The sequence below is a fragment of the Gopherus evgoodei genome, chromosome 5, assembly GCF_007399415.2.
Source record: "Gopherus evgoodei ecotype Sinaloan lineage chromosome 5, rGopEvg1_v1.p, whole genome shotgun sequence".
In the NCBI taxonomy this organism is placed as follows: Eukaryota; Metazoa; Chordata; order Testudines; family Testudinidae; genus Gopherus; species Gopherus evgoodei.
In genome coordinates this window covers 54408782-54424805 of record NC_044326.1, presented here as the reverse complement: position 1 = coordinate 54424805, position 16024 = coordinate 54408782, and the positions used below count along the sequence as shown (strand labels likewise).

At 42.8% G+C, this 16024-nt stretch overlaps 1 protein-coding gene across 1 annotated transcript in view; it reads left to right on the top strand.

Annotated features, from left to right (window-relative positions):
* The first annotated feature begins 624 nt into the window (after nt 1-624).
* Nucleotides 625-16024, top strand: part of AASDH (aminoadipate-semialdehyde dehydrogenase) — a 38671-nt gene continuing 23271 nt past the window's right edge. The window contains 5 exon segments of the mRNA XM_030563242.1: nt 625-2401; nt 4905-5158; nt 8912-9032; nt 10769-11109; nt 12563-12755. Coding sequence (XP_030419102.1) covers nt 2366-2401; nt 4905-5158; nt 8912-9032; nt 10769-11109; nt 12563-12755 — 945 coding nt within the window. The 5' untranslated portion in view covers nt 625-2365.

Here is a 16024-nt window from a genome sequence, read left to right as displayed (position 1 = left end):
GGGGGAAAGGGGGCCGTTGGGCAGTGAAAGGCGTCTCTCTTCCAGCGCCAGCAGCTGCTGGCCAGGCTTCTTCCTGTCCCCTGATGCCCTGTGACAAGCGGCTCCCAGGACGCCCGGAGCCAGCAGGGCGCATGCTCGAAGGGGGGGGGGGCACTCACTCGACTAAACCCCGCCCCCCTCTAAATGAGCTGAGAGCCGCGAACTCTTTATCTCCGCCGCGCGGGGGGGGAGGGGAGATGGGGACGAAGTTGTACTTACCCTGCCTTATGGTTTATCCCCCAGCACACACACGGGAAATCTCCTTCAGTAGGTTGGTTTTGAGCTGTTTGCTCCAAGACTCTTCTCCCCCCCAGCTGCTAGGAGAATGGAACAGCCTGACCCCAGCATCCAATCAAAATGTTGCAGCTAGTAACCAATGGGAACACGGCTGCTAGGATAGAGCACGATCATTCTGAAGCTGCCTAGAAGGAGCCAATGGGAAAAAGAACATTCGGCCAATCAGATGTGGCGCAGAGCTGGTGTCGCGGCAAGACGGGGCGAGCCTTTGCTGCTGCTTGGCTACCGCCGCTCGATGGCGTCGCGGCGGCCCCGGTGGGCGGAGCGCGCAGGTGGGTGCTCTTGGGCAGGGGTCGGCGGGGGAGCAGCCCAGGCCGGGCCAGTGGGGGTGGCGGAAACGGACCGGGCCTCGCGCCTAGACCCCTGCTGCGGCTGAGGGATGAAACCAGCCACGTTGCAGCCGCCCTCGTCCGAGCGCAGCCCCGCAGCTTCTCCCCTCCCGCACCCGGCGGCGCCCCGCGTGGGCCAGAGGAGCCGTGGGCGATAGCCAGGGCACTGGTCCCACTGCGGCCGGCGGGAGATTTAAACAGCTGCAGGGAGAGAGGCTGGCCCCGCGTACCCGCCCCTCAGGCTTGGCGCTCCGCCTGTAGAAGAGCTCTGGGGCGCTGGGAAGCGTGTCACCGAGAGGCCGTGGCCTGGCAGGAGGTACTGCCTCCCCCGCCTTGTCACTCTCGTCTGCTGGCCCTGGGGCTACAGTAACCTGCACAGTCTGGGCTGATGTGAGGTGCGTCCGAGGAGACTACACTTCCCAGCATGTCCTGCTCTGTTTCCGGCCAGACAACAGGTGGTCTGCGCTTGGATCCAGATGTGCTGGGGTGTGTGCCCTGCCTTGGAGAGAACAGATGTTTTTAACCATCTTACCAATTGTTTTGAGGTCTGTCAATAAATTGAATAAATAACACTCAATCAGCAGTCTTTGCTTCAATAAATGAATCAGCTTCAATTAAATCCAAGTAAATTTCTAATTTCTATAGTGTATTTCTGATGTAATGAGCAATGCTGATTGTGTCATACATTTAAGTAGTTAAATGTCATTTTGAAGCATATTCTTGTGCTAGTTTCTATAGGTCATGGTTACTTTTGTCCAACCAGGTTGCAAAAACATTTTTTCCTAGTTTAAGATGTGTGTGCGTGCACACAAGTAATCTGGTGATATATATTATTTTGGAAAACAATGGTTTATGTAAAGGTATTGTAATGCATACAATGGAGTGATAACTATTAGCACTGGAAGTTTGTGGCTTTGGTTACAAAAATATATTCCCTCTGTATTTTAAAGGACAATGCCAACTCAATAGTGCTAACAATTGCATAAACAATAATTTTCTCCTTGTCCCCTGTCAATTTTTGTGGTTTTAAAATCACGTTTTTCCAAAATATTACTGTGTGAAAGATCCACATACATTAAATGCTGGCAAATTCACAAATAAAACAAACTGAAGAACTAGACATATTTTTCTCATTAATCTAAGAAAAAGCTCTCTTTGTTTTAGTGATCATAGGTATTATTTGTAACAGTTAAAAAAAAATATGGAAGTGTTCCTCTACCATGTTCATAAAAATGTGTTGTTAGATGGAAAAACAGGCAAAAGCCTGTGCATGGGACTGAGGATGTGCCTCATAATATTTCTTTCACTATATATATAAGTCAGTGCCTAGGCATGACAGAGAAAGTTTGGTTATCCTTCCTTTAGTAAATTTTAGTTAGACCTCTTCTCTAACATTCGGTCTGTTTCTGCAGCCTTGAAATAAGTGAGAATATGCCATTTATTTTATATGTTTATGTAACGTTTTGTGGTGGATATTTGTTTACAGTTAATATAAATTGCCTGGGAGTGGAATTATAATCTACAGGAAAACTCCAGCAGTTATTTAACAATAATTGTATCAACTCTTAAGTTTTCTTGTTTGTTTCCTTCAAGCTCATGCAGAATTTCAGCTTGATGACATTGAACTTATGTGGATAATTATGATTTAAACAATAACTGAATTTGTGCAGTTATAAACATGTAGAAGAGTTTGTCCTCAAATGTTTGGAAGTAAGATCTGTGTAACCTTCTTAACAGTAAGTAAATGATATATGAGGAAAACCAAGGTGATCTGGCTTTGAAAGCACTTTTCTGTTTTTATTATTACCAGTCTTCACTTTTTTAAATGGCCTTAAATTACCTCTTTAAAAACTTTGTGATCTCTTCACCCCTTGATGCATGAGATTGCTTTGCTTTGTTTTTGAGAACTGTATGTGTTTCTTCTGCAGTAGCAGATATCACTAATACTTAAGGTCAAATTCTGCTCACCTTACTTATATGCAAAGTCATATTAAAATCAGTAAGACTACTTGCACAAGTAAGGCAAACCGAACTTAGTCCCTAATCAATGCAGACAGCTGAGTTCCTTGCAGTTCTTTAACTCTTTGATTATTTTGTTTTATAGTGCCCACACGCGTAATAAGTTCTGCAAACAGAACACATAGAAGCAAGGCCTCTACCCCATTCACAATTCACTTTGGTCAGTTTCACAGCCGTAGGATTTTTAAAATTGTAAACTTCATGATTTCAGCTATTTAAATCTGAAATTTCATGGTATAGTTGTAGGGGTCCTAACCCAAAAGGAGTTGTGGAGGAGGGGGGTTGCGGTACTGCTACCCTCACTTCTGTGCTGGTGGTGGTGGTGATACTGCCTTCAGAGTTGGGCAGCTGGAGAGTGGAATCTGCTGGATGGGAGCTAGTCTGAAGGCAGAATTGTCACCATCAGCAGCGCAGAAGTAAGGATGGCATGGTATGGTATTGCCACCTTTATTTCTGAGCTGTTGCTTACAGAGCTGGGCCCCAGGTCAACAGCTGCTATTCCCTGGCCTCTCAGCTCTGAAGTCAGCACAGAAGTAAGGGTGGCAATACTGCAATCCTTCTAAAATAACCTTGTGACCCCCTGCAATTCCCTTTTGGGTCAGGCCCCCCAATTTGAGAAATGCTGGTCTACCCCCCTGAAATCTGTATAATATAGGGTAAAAGCACGCACAAGACAAGATTTCATGGAGAGGGAGACCAGATTTCACAGTCCGTGACATGTTTTTCATGAATTTGGTAGGGCCCTACCCATAAGATCTCACACTGTAAATATGGGCTTGTCATATAAATGAGATAATTATGTACTTGAGGATTGAGCATTGAACTCTTGCCAGGTAAATAAAGGAGAAACTCAGGGCTTGTCTACATCAGAAAGTTGCAGCGCTGGTGAGGGAGTTACAGCGCTGCAACTTTGAAGGTGTACACATCTGCAGGGCATCACCAGCGCTGCAACTCCCTGTTTGCAGCGCTGGCCGTACTCCCGTTTTGTCTCGGGTGTAGAGGATCCAGCGCTGGTAATCCAATGTAGACACTTACCAGCGCTTTTCTTGACCTCCGTGGAAGGAGGAAGCCTCTGGTAATCAAGCTGGTCTCCTTCCCCGGCTTGCTCTCGCGTTCCCGGAACCCGAGCAAGCAGGTCTCCTTCCCTGCGGTTTGCAGGGTGGTTCGGGGAACGCGAGAGCAAACTGGGAAAGGAGACCAGCTTCGCCGCGGTTTGCTCTCGCGTTCCCCGAACCACCCTGCAAACCGCAGGGAAGGAGACCTGCTTGCTCGGGGAACACGAGAGCAAACCGCGGCGAAGCTGGTCTCCTTTCCCGGTTTGCTCTCTCGTTCCCCGAACCCCCGAGCAAGCAGGTCTCCTTCCCTGCGGTTTGCAGGGTGGTTCGGGGAACGCCAGAGCAAACCGCGGCGAAGCTGGTCTCCTTTCCCGGTTTGCTCTCGCGTTCCCCGAACCCCCCTTGAAGCCGCCCAACAGCGCTGCAGTGTGGCCACATCTAACACCACTTGCAGCGCTGGTTGCTGTAAGTGTGGCCACTCTGCAGCGCTGGCCCTATACAGCTGTATTGTACTAATACAGCTGTAACAACCAGCGCTGCAAAATTTTAGATGTAGACATGGCCTAATTTCTAATTATATTTTGTGTTTGTAATGTTTATGTGTAGACATACTCTGTTGAAGAAATCCTCGCTCCACTGAAGTCCAGTGGCAAGACTGGGATCTTTAAATGTTATTTCTTTAAAATGAGTGTTTCAATTTACCTCTAAAGATTCAAAATATCCATTTTATAAACCCAAGCTTTTACAAAATTGAGCACCAGTAGAAGTATTTCCTTTTAAACAAATCTAGTTGAAAATACTTCTTTCTCTTCTGCCCTCAAAGGCAAAATAATTTCCTCCCATGTTTGCAATCTAAGCATTGCATTAGAGCATAAGAACCTGAAAGTGGAAATTGAATAGACTTTTTTAATTGTAACCAAACAACAAAAATAGCAAATAGTAAAATAAAAAAGACTTTTAAAATTCAGATTAAGGTTTGTAATATGAATAACTTGTTTTTAAATGCTACAGTCTTTAATTTGGCACAGTCTCTTTAAATTGCTTTTAGAAGAGGTCTCATGCTGTTTCCTTTGATTTCTTTTTCACTAGACTAAGCTGTCTTTTATATTCATAATGTTAAATCAGAATTCATTGTAATCTTTTGTTATTATTTTTATCTGTTTAGGGGACTGAAAATTATATACTTAAAATGACCCTTCAGGAGATGGTGCATCAGGCAGCCAGCCTGTATTCTGATAGAAAAGCAGTATGTTTTGATGAATGTAATGATAAACCTTCAGTTTTCTACACTTACAAGGAGGTTGTTAGTCTTGCCACAGAATTAACAGTTTTCCTGCAAAACTACTGTGACCAAAGAGGAAGATTTGAAATAGGCCTTTACTGCTATCCTGGAATAAATTTACCATCTTGGATTTTAGGGTAATACTTTGAATACTTCTGTTTTACATTTTGTCTTCTCTATAGTCAGTCTACAAACTTCAAAACCAGTGGAGCTCTAGTAGCTAGACGCATTTTAACTGAATTTATAAACTGGTTTTGCTGAACTGTTTGGAATGTTATGTATAGTGGTAAAGCCAGGGTGTGGGTGGGGGGGATTTTAAATAAAAATTCCAGAGCACTTTGGCTTGTGGTTCTTACATTCACTTGCAAAGCAATTAAAACGCTTAAATTCCCTTTACCAGTGCATGTCTACGTAACAGTCCATGAATATGCAGCACAACTTTGTTTAAATGTATATCTTTAGACATAAACATATAGTCTAATTTAAATATTGATTTTTTTCCCCTAGACCATCATACCTCTATTCAGTTAACTCCCCTCTCCTTTCTCCCCCTCTCCCTAACCAAACAAAGATACTAATTCACAATTAGGGCTAAATTCAAGTTTCAGGCTTTAAATCCATCTAATTTGGCTGTAACCTGATTCAACTTAATATGCTTAAAATTTTAACAACTTGCTTTGGATTTTTTCTGTAAAAGAAAATCTAGAAAATGAAATGCAGAATTAAGTTACAACAATAAGGATGCATGATTAAAATAAGTAATGAGGAAATGTAAAAGTTGAGGCTTCAGCACTACCGTCAGTTCAACAATATTGCACATGAGCACTATTTTCTGTTCCCTTGTTTTCTAGTTAACTAGTTTAAAATGTTACCATATACATCAGAAATAGGCTTGAAATAATCCAATTTTTATCAGTAAATGTCAGTAAACATTGATTGCACTCTACTTATTAAAAAGATGATGCATTATTTCCATAGATCACAATCAAAATTTATAGATAGGCAAAGTAAGAAAAATACTGCTTGAGAACATATTAGAGTAAAAAACCAGTAATTTAGACTTATGAATTAGGCTTGTTCACAAGTGGACTAATGAATGAATCTTAAAAAACAGGTATGATTTGTTGATTTAAGTATACTTTGTATATTTTGACATATTGCCAACACCATTTGTGTGCTAACAGTTTATAAAGCTTTAACTTTTTGAAACTCAATGTCAGTGATTCAGTTATTATCTTACCATTGCTCCATAATTTCCCACAATTGGGAAAATTATATATAGATTTTAAAAAATGCTTAACCCATAATTTTGTGTAATTGTGAAAATTTAAATTGATAATCTAAAAATGCATACAAATAAACAGTCATCTGTCAAAATCATAACAAAATACAAATTATATTCTTCCAGGCCTAATCATAAAATATATCAAATATACGGGATGTGCATCATGGCTAAATTCACATTACTGCTGGAATCTTAACTTTTGCATTTCCTAAATCTTTCTGTTAACTGCGTGTCACAGCCATAACCTTTTACTAACATGTGACCGTGTGCAGCAGTGGTCACAATTCTTGATGCTTTGGGAGGCATTATGCCACACATGTGTACTGAATTACAAGTGCTTAAAGGTTCCACTGACTTAACCAGTATAACCTGTAAGTTCCTTGACCAATGAGCGTGTACTTACTAACTGTTCATGCATGTACAATGCACCTTTAGATTTAATGGCATTTTCTCCTGCACATGCTCAACTTCACTGATGAAAACAAGAACAGTGAGTTAAAACAAGCTTTATGTACTGAACCAGTTTTGCTCAGGCCCTTATAGCAATTGCTGATACCTTTTATATGCTCTTTCTCCCAAATTTTGGCTGGTTTTGTTCATGTAGTGTTTTAGAACCAGGTATCCCTTGTTCTGTTTAGCAAAATACTTAGTGTAATGAGTATTAATTTGTAAAAGCAGCAAAGAATCCTATGGCACCTTATAGACTTAACAGACGTTTTGGAGCATGAGCTTTCCTGAGTGAATACCCACTTCCTCAGATGCATGTAGTGGAAATTTCCAGGGGCAGGTATATATATGCTAGCAAGCAAGCTAGAGATAACGAGGTCAGTTCAATCAGGGAGGATGAGGCCCTGTTCTAGCAGTTGAGGTGTGAAAACCAAGAGAGGAGAAACTGATTCTGTAGTTGGCAAGCCATTCACAGTCTTTGTTCAATCCTGAGCTGATGGTGTCAAATTTGCAGATGAACTGAAGCTCAGCAGTTTCTCTTTGAAGTCTGGTCCTGAAGTTTTTTTGCTGCAGGATGGCCACCTTAAGGTCTGCTATAGTGTGGCCAGGAAGGTTGAAGTGCTGTCCTACAGGTTTTTGTATATTGCCATTCCTAATGTCTGATTTGTGTCCATTTATCCTTTTCCGTAGAGACTGTCCAGTTTGGCCGATGTACATAGCAGAGGGGCATTGCTGGCATATGATGGCGTATATTACATTGGTGGATGTGCAGGTGAATGAACCAGTGATGGTGTGGCTGATCTAGTTAGGTCCTGTGATGGTGTCACTGGTGTAGATATGTGGGCAGAGCTGGCATCGAGGTTTGTTGCATGGATTGGTTCCTGAGCTAGAGTTAATTATGGTGCGGTGTGCAGTTACTAGTGAGACTATGTTTCAGGTTGGCAGGTTGTCTGTGGGCAAGGACTGGCCTGCCACCCAAGGCCTGTGAAAGTGTGGGATCATTGTCCAGGATGGGTTGTAGATCCTTGATGATGTGTTGGAGGGGTTTTAGCTGGGGGCTGTATGTGATGGCCAGTGGAGTCCTGTTGGTTTCTTTCTTGGGTTTGTCTTGCAGTAGGAGGCTTCTGGGTACACGTCTGGCTCTGTTGATCTGTTTCCTTATTTCCTCGTGCGGGTATTGTAGTTTTGAGAATGCTTGGTGGAGATTTTGTAGGTGTTGGTCTCTGTCTGAAGGGTTAGAGCAGATGCGGTTGTACCTCAGTGCTTAGACAGGACTAGATTGACGGGAGAGTTCTCCTCTTTACCTACCTACTAACTCTCAGGGGACAGGAGGTTCCAGCTATGTGTTTGTCAGTGTTCAGTTGAGACCTAGAGGTCTTGACATGAGCTGGCAATTGGTTTGCAAGCATGACACAAGTGATCTACCTTAGTTTGTCACAGACACTTTCAGATAATGTATTAATTTGTAAGGGAAAGCCAAATAGTAATAGATTTTATTTTTTTTTGCAAAAATAACACCTCAGCAGAATTTTTTAAACCTAATTAATATAGCATCAGCTTTATTAATCTGGATGCTCAGGGTTTTTTGATGAAGACAAAAAGCCAAGAATTCTTATTTGGTAAATTAAGCCACTAGGTGGTTCATATGCACACTAGTGATACTAGTAAGCACTGAAGAAGCGCAGCAGTATAAAAGAAGCATAACTGATGACAGTGGGACGATATTTATCTGTCTTTGTTAGGGAAGAGATTATGTAACTCAAATCTTCAAAAGCCAGATCTCCTGAACCTGCGAGAATAAAACTATGATGTTTCTAGGATGTATTCTGCATCTGCTCCATGTACATATGTGCTACATATTGTAACCAAGCCTCAAAGGAAGAGGAGCAAGCAGCATAGGGGGGGCTTAGGGGAAGAGGTGAGAGCAGGAGCTGGGCCACAATCCAGGCTCAGGCAGTCCCCACACACTTTTAGGGAGTTTCCGGCACTCGCGTTTAAGCCTACCCAAACGAAAGGCTCACATGCCGCCTATGTCTGGAAACTAAGGGACCTCATAGCATAAAAGAAGCATCTGTGGAATTTATGTAAAACTGAAGATATAATTTAACTCTTTGTCTTTTACAGTGCTATTAATTGACTGGAATTTTTGCCTTGTTAGAATCCTCCAAGTTCCAGCTGCATATTCTCCTCTTGATCCAGATGCACCACCAGTGTTATCTAACTATTTTATGAAGAAATGTAACCTCCAGTATATCCTTGTTGAGAATGACAAAATAAAGGTAAGTGTTAAGGATACTAAAAGGAACATTAAAATGAGATTTAGAAAATTGCAGCAGTTGAGTTAGTTGCCTTCTGTTTACCAAGCGCTATGATGTAATTGTCTTTATTTTGATAATGAGTGGTTTTCAAGCTGTTCTGCTGTGGGTCAAAAACATGAGTTCTCAACCTTAGGGGATATTGTTAAGAAGAGGGGCACAAATTGGCTTGGAGATCTATACTTAGATTTCACCAACCAATTATCAAGTATAAACTCCTCAGGCACTATTACAGTCTTAACGTCGAGTGACAGTCGATCTCCTTGGGTACCACCCATTTAAGCTTGCCTTTGTGACAGATGGTCTCTTACACCCAAAATCACAGTAGTGTTACTGGTTTCTCCCAGTCCCAAAGGATGTCACTTACACAGGGTCAGTTGCACTTTAGACTTCACACTGAAGACAGTGCTTGTAACCAATCCTATAATAATCGATCTAAAGATGTATTAAGTAGGAAAAAGAAATAATTATTTACAAAGTTAAAGCAGGTAAACATGCACACACAAATGTTAGTCTTAAGTTTCAAACAGTAATAGAAGCTTCTATAATAAGAGAGCTCTATATGTCCCTTCTTGTCTTCTGTTAGCTGCCAGTTCAGCTAATGGGAGGAATTCACTTGCATGTCTCCTCTTCCTGCGGGGGAGTGGAATCGGCAAAGTCTTTTGACCTCTGATATTCCAGAGTAGTTCTTCTCCGGCTGGGCCTTCTTTATTGGACAGGCGATAACACCTCCTGTTGGAGACTAGGGCCTGGTATGCACTAGGAAATTAGGTTGGTATAGCTATGTTACTTAGGGTTGTTAAAAATCCACACCCTGAGCGACCGAGTTAAACCAAAGACCCCAGTGTAGACAGCACTAGATTGACGGGAGAGTTCTCCTCTTAACCTGCCTACTAACTCTCAGGGGACAGGAGGTTCCAGCTATGTGTTTGCCAGTGTTCAGTTGAGACCTAGAGGTCTTGACATGAGCTGGCAATTGGTTTGCAAGCATGACATGAGTGATCTACCTTAGTTTGTCACAGACACTTTCAGATAATGTGAAGCACACCTCTGCCTTGATATAACGCTGTCCTCGGGAGCCAGAAATTTTTACCACGTTATAGGTGAAACCGTGTTATATCAAACTTGCTTTGATCCACCAGAGTGCACAGTCCTGCTCCTTGGAGCACTGCTTTGCTGCATTGTATCCGAATTTGTGTTATTGGGTCATGTTATATCGGGGTAGAGGTGTACTTGGATGCTTTTTCTCTAAACATCAGTTTATTTTCCGGTCTACTTATTCACTTCCATGGTTTTGTAATACGTTCCCCAATGGTGGGCATTGGTATTCAGGAATCCTTCCATACTTCCTCCCCAATAGGTGTTTCATGTCAAAATGGAATGCAGAGCTCTTGGAAGAAACTTATACAGCATCTGATTTACTACTGATTATTAGATCACATCATTTTTATGAGTATTAAATACATCCACAGTTTTGTTGTTGTTTTTTTTTAAGAAGGAGCGAGCAGCTGCTCTCTGAAAACCAGACTTCTTAAAGCTGTCTCAGGTTGGGCTCCCAAAAGTGGAGGCACTCAAAATCAGTAGTCACTTTTGAAAAATTTTATCTTTATTGTTATAGTATAATATGGGAATGGAGATAGTAAAACTGTGCACTGAGCTTTGCCTTTAACTTACTTGTAAACTATTTTATTCTCTTACAGAAATTCAAACTATCCCATGCTGGCTGGTTTTACCAGAGTTCTTTTGCAGTAGATGATGTTGGTTTAACTCTTTTCCAAATTAATTGGAATGATGTTGATGTAAATCTACTGTTAGATGGCACAGAAGACAAAAATGGAATCTCCAGAGCTGCAAGTGATTGGAAGACAGATTACATAGCTGACCTGGACCAACTTAAATCAGAGACATCACAAAGGGGATACATGGATGTCAGGCAGCAATATTCTTTGGCATACATCTTGCATACATCAGGAACTACAGGGATCCCCAAAATAGTCAGAGTACCTCATAAATGTATCGTGCCAAATATTCTTCATCTTCAGTAAGTTTACTTTTCAAATTATCCTTTTTATGTTTTCAATTAGAGGTGAGATTTTCAAAGTAACTTGATATAACGCTGCTTGTATTTGCTTGTCACTGATAGCTGTAGTCATGCTGTATTTTGTGAATCACCTCACTGGTCTGTAAAGGAAAGGGAAAAATTGCAAAAGCTAGCTTTTGCGAGAGTAAGTATATAAAGCCAAGAATTGGTGCCTTTGGAAAGCTTTATTAACTTGCAAGTAATTATATTTTACATTCACAAAGTACATTACAAAATAAGGTGATTACAAAATTGTGATTAAGGTGGGAACTGTGCCAAAGTCTAGTATCTGGTATGGTATTGAACTACCAGGAATGACTGAGGCAAGAGTAACTTTAGTACAGTAGAAGTATTCTTCGCAAATTCATTCTGCAAACAGTTGAAGCCAGCTGGAGTTGAAAACCCACATACTCTGAATCTAACTGATTGCCATATTTGGGGTTGGGAAGGAATTTTCCCCCGGGTCAAATTGGCAGAGACCATGGAGAGTTTTTGCCTTCCTGTACAGCCTGGGGCACAGGTCATACATTGGTTTAAACTAGTGTAAATGGTAGATTCTCTGTAACTTGAAATTTTTAAATCATGGTTTGAGACTTCAGTAACTCAGCCTGAAGATATGGGTTTATTACAGGAGTGGATGGCTTGCAATGTGCAGGAGGTCCGACTAGATGATCATGATGGTGCCTTCTGGCCTTAAATTCTTTGATCTAACATTGTTATGTGTTTGTGACGCCCCTTCTGCCTCCAAGCTTTCTTTCAGTTGATTTCTAAATAGAATAATTATTACTTTGCTTGGTTATACATTATTCTTAACATGCTTGACTGATTTTATTACTCCTAGAGTCATGTTGATCCTAATATAGACATTTTATTGCTGGTACTCTAAATGAAATGGATACAGAAACTTAAGTTGAACTTGTGATTCTCCGACATATAGGAATTTATTTTCCTCTCTAAATCTTAATTCCTGTTCTAGCTTTCTTGGCTTTTCTTTGTTCTGGTAAATACCTGCTCGAAAATATTAGTAATGGAAACACTGCTAGTCCAATATGGAGTGCAGATACCGAGCAGTACTGATGAATGCGCACAGACCATTCAAAATCTGCATAGAGCTTCCTCCCCAGCATGCAGAACATAGATGCAGATGCCTTTCTGAAGGATATGCTCTAGCACAACCAGAAGTTATGGGTTTGAAGATGCAAGAACCGCTTGGTGAAATTTTCCTGTGTATGCAGGCAGTTATATTAAATGATCTTAATGGTCCCTTCTGGCATTAAAGTTTTACTAATCTAGGTGCAGATGCTACGCCATACAAGTGCTCCAACTCAGAACCCCTTCTGTTTTTAAATAATGCCAGCCAGTTACCAGCATTTATATGCACCGGTCTTAATAACTCTGCCCTCTTTCATTTTAGATCCCTATTTAAGATCACACCACATGATATGCTGTTCCTGGCCTCACCTCTGACGTTTGATCCATCTGTAGTTGAGTTGTTTGTTGCTCTGACAAGTGGAGCCTCTCTGCTTATAGTACCAAACCCCATAAAAATGATGCCTCTGAAGTTGTCTGCCACTCTTTTTCACCGTCACAGGGTGACAGTATTGCAGGTACGCCGTTCACAATGGGGTCCTGTTGAGATACAAGGGTTGTATTTTGTGTCTTATTCTTTCTGTTTGCCTGTGTGTGCAGATTTTGTGAGATACCAGACAGTAATGATAAAGAAGTTTTTACTGCAGCGTCAGTTTCCTTTTGTTTTTATGCATCTGTTATCCTCTTTGCTACAGAGCGCTAGAACTTCATAAAGTTAAGAAATTACCATTTGAAAGGATTGTTCTCAGGGATGTATGACAGATGAGATTTCACTGAAGACAAGGCTGACATTCAGCTGAAGGCTCCTGATAATTATGTAGCTTTTTAATTTCTTCTGACATTAAGGGTACGTCTGCACTACGGGATTATTCTGATTTTACATGAACTGGTTTTGTAAAACAGATTATATAAAGTCGAGTGCATGCGGCCACACTAAGCACATTAATTCAGCGGTGTGTGTCCATGTACTGAAGCTAGTGTTGATTTCTTGAGCGTTGCACTGTGGGTAGCTATCCCATAGTCCCCGCAGTCTCCCTCGCCCCTTGGAATTCTGGTTGAGATCCCAGTGCCTGATGGGGCAAAAAGCATTGTTGCGGGTGGTTCTGGGTACAGCCTCACCCCTCCCTCCGTGAAAGCAGCAGACAACCGTCTTGTGCCTTTTTTTCTGGATGAACTGTGCAAACGCCGTAGCACAGCAAGCATAGACCCTGCTCAGCTCAAGACAGCAATCATGGAGGTTTTAAACACCTCGCGAATTCTCGTGCAGTCAATGTTGAACCAGGACCTGCAAAACCAGGCGAGGAGGCAGTGGCTACAGCAGCGCGGCGACGAGAGTGATGAGGACATGGACACAGAATTCTCTCAAACCGTGGGCCCCTGCTCTTTGGAGATCCTGATGGTAATGGGGCAGGTTGTAGCCATTGAACGCCGATTTTGGGCCCGGGAAACAAGCACAGACTGGTGGGACCGCATAGTGTTGCAGGTATGGGACGATTCCCAGTTGCTGTGAAACTTTCGCATGCGTAAGGGCACTTTAAGGGAACTTTGTGACTTGGTTTCCCCTGCCCTGAAACACCAGAATATCAAGATGAGAGCAGCCCTCACAGTTGAGAAGCGAGTGGCAGTAGCTCTCTGGAAGCTTGCAACGCCAGACAGCTACCGGTCAGTCGAGAATCAATTTGGAGTGGGCAAATCTACTGTGGGGGCTGCTGTGACAAAGCAGTCATTAAGCTGCTGCTGCGAAAGCTTGTGACTCTGGGAACTGTGCAGGTCATAGTGGATGCCTTTGCTGCAATGGGATTCCCTAACTGTGGTGGGGCAATAGATGGAACCCATATCCCTATCTTGGCACTGGAGCACCAGGGCACCCAGTACATAAACTGCAGGGAGTACTTTTCAGTGGTGCTGCAAGCACTAGTGGATCACAAGGGACGTTTCACCAACATCCACATGGGGTGGCTGGGAAAGGTTCATGACGCTCGCGTCTTCAGGAACACTACTCTGTTTAAACGGCTCCAGCAAGGGAATTACTTCCCAGACGAGAAAATAAGTTGGGGATGTTGAAATGCCTGTAGTTATCCTGGGGGACCCAGCCTACCCCTTGATGCCATGGCTTATGAAGCCATACACAGGCAGCTTGGACAGTAGTCAGGAGTTGTTCAATTACAGGCTGAGCAAGTGCAGAATGGTGGTAGAATGTGCATTTGGCCGTTTAAAGGTGCGCTGGCGCACATTACTGACTCACTCAGACCTCAGCCAAACCAATGTCCCCTTTGTTATTGCTGCTTGCTGTGTGCTCCACAATCTCTGTGAGAGTAAGGGGGAGACCTTTATGGCGGGGTGGGAGGCTGAGGCAAATCACCTGGCCGCTGATTACCCGCAGCCAGAAACCAGGGCTATTAGAAGAGCACACCACGAAGCGGTGCGCATCAGAGAAGCTTTGAAAACGAGTTTCATCACAGGCCAGGGTACCATCTGACTGCTCTGTTTGTTTCCCCTTGATCCACCCCCCCCCCCCCCGATTGACTCATTTCATGTAAGCAACCCACCCTCCCCCTTTGATTACAGCTTGCTTAAGGAAATAAAAGTCACTATCATTTAAAAATCATGTATTCTTTATTAATTCATTATAAAAAGAGGGAGAGAACTGACAGGGTAGCCTGGGTGTGGTTTGGGAGGAGGATAGAAGGGAAAGAAAAAGCCACTGAAAAAATTTCAAAGTAATGACAGCCTTTTGGTTGGGCTGTCCACGGGGGTGGAGTGGGCAGGTGCACGAAGCCTTCCCCCACACGTTCTTACACGTCTGGGTGAGGAGGATATGGAACATGGTGAGGGATGAGGGTGGTTACACAGGGGCTGCAGCAGCACTCTGTGATCCTGCTGCTTTTCCTGAAGCTCCACCAGACGCCAGAGCATGTCAGCTTGATCACGCAGCATCCCCAGCGTTGCATCCCATCACCGCTGATCTTCCTGCCTACACCTCCAATCTTCTTGCCGTCACCTCTCATCTCGAGCGTCCCTCCTCTCCTCACGTTAGTCCCTCCTGTCCTCACGTTCACTGGCATCTTTCCTGTAATTTGATACCACGTCCTTCTACTCATTCAGCTGAGCTCTTTCATTGCGGGTCACTTCCATGATTTCTGAAAACATTTCGTCTCGCATCTTTTTTTTTTTCCGCCCTCTTATCTGAGATAGCCTTCAGGATGGAGTAGGGAGGCTTGAAAAATGTGCAGCTGCATGAGGGAGGGAAAAAAGGGAGAGAAGTATTTAAAAAGATACATTTTACAGAACAGTGCTTATACTTTTTCAGGGTGAACAACACTATTCACCTTACATAGCACATGTGATTTCACTGCAAGGTTGCATTTTGCATCTTAATATTGAGTGCCTGCAGCTCTGGTGTTAGAGATCTCACAGACGCAGGTCCGAGCGGCATAATTCAGCTTGCATACGGCCATGGTAAGCCATTGTCTCTCAGCTTCTGCAGCCTTCATATACACCAGGGGTAGGCAACCTATGGCACGCGTGCCGAGGGCGGCACACAAGCTGATTTTCAGTGGCACTCACACTACGTGGGTCCTGGCCATTGGTCCAGGGGGCTCTGCATTTTAATTTAATTTTAAATGAAGCCTCTTAAACATTTTAAAAACCTTATTTACTTTACATAGAACAATAGTTTAGTTATATATTACAGACTTTTAGAAAGAGACCTAAAAACATTAAAATGTATTACTGGCACGCGAAACTTTAAATTAGAGTGAATAAATGAAGACTCGGCACATCACTT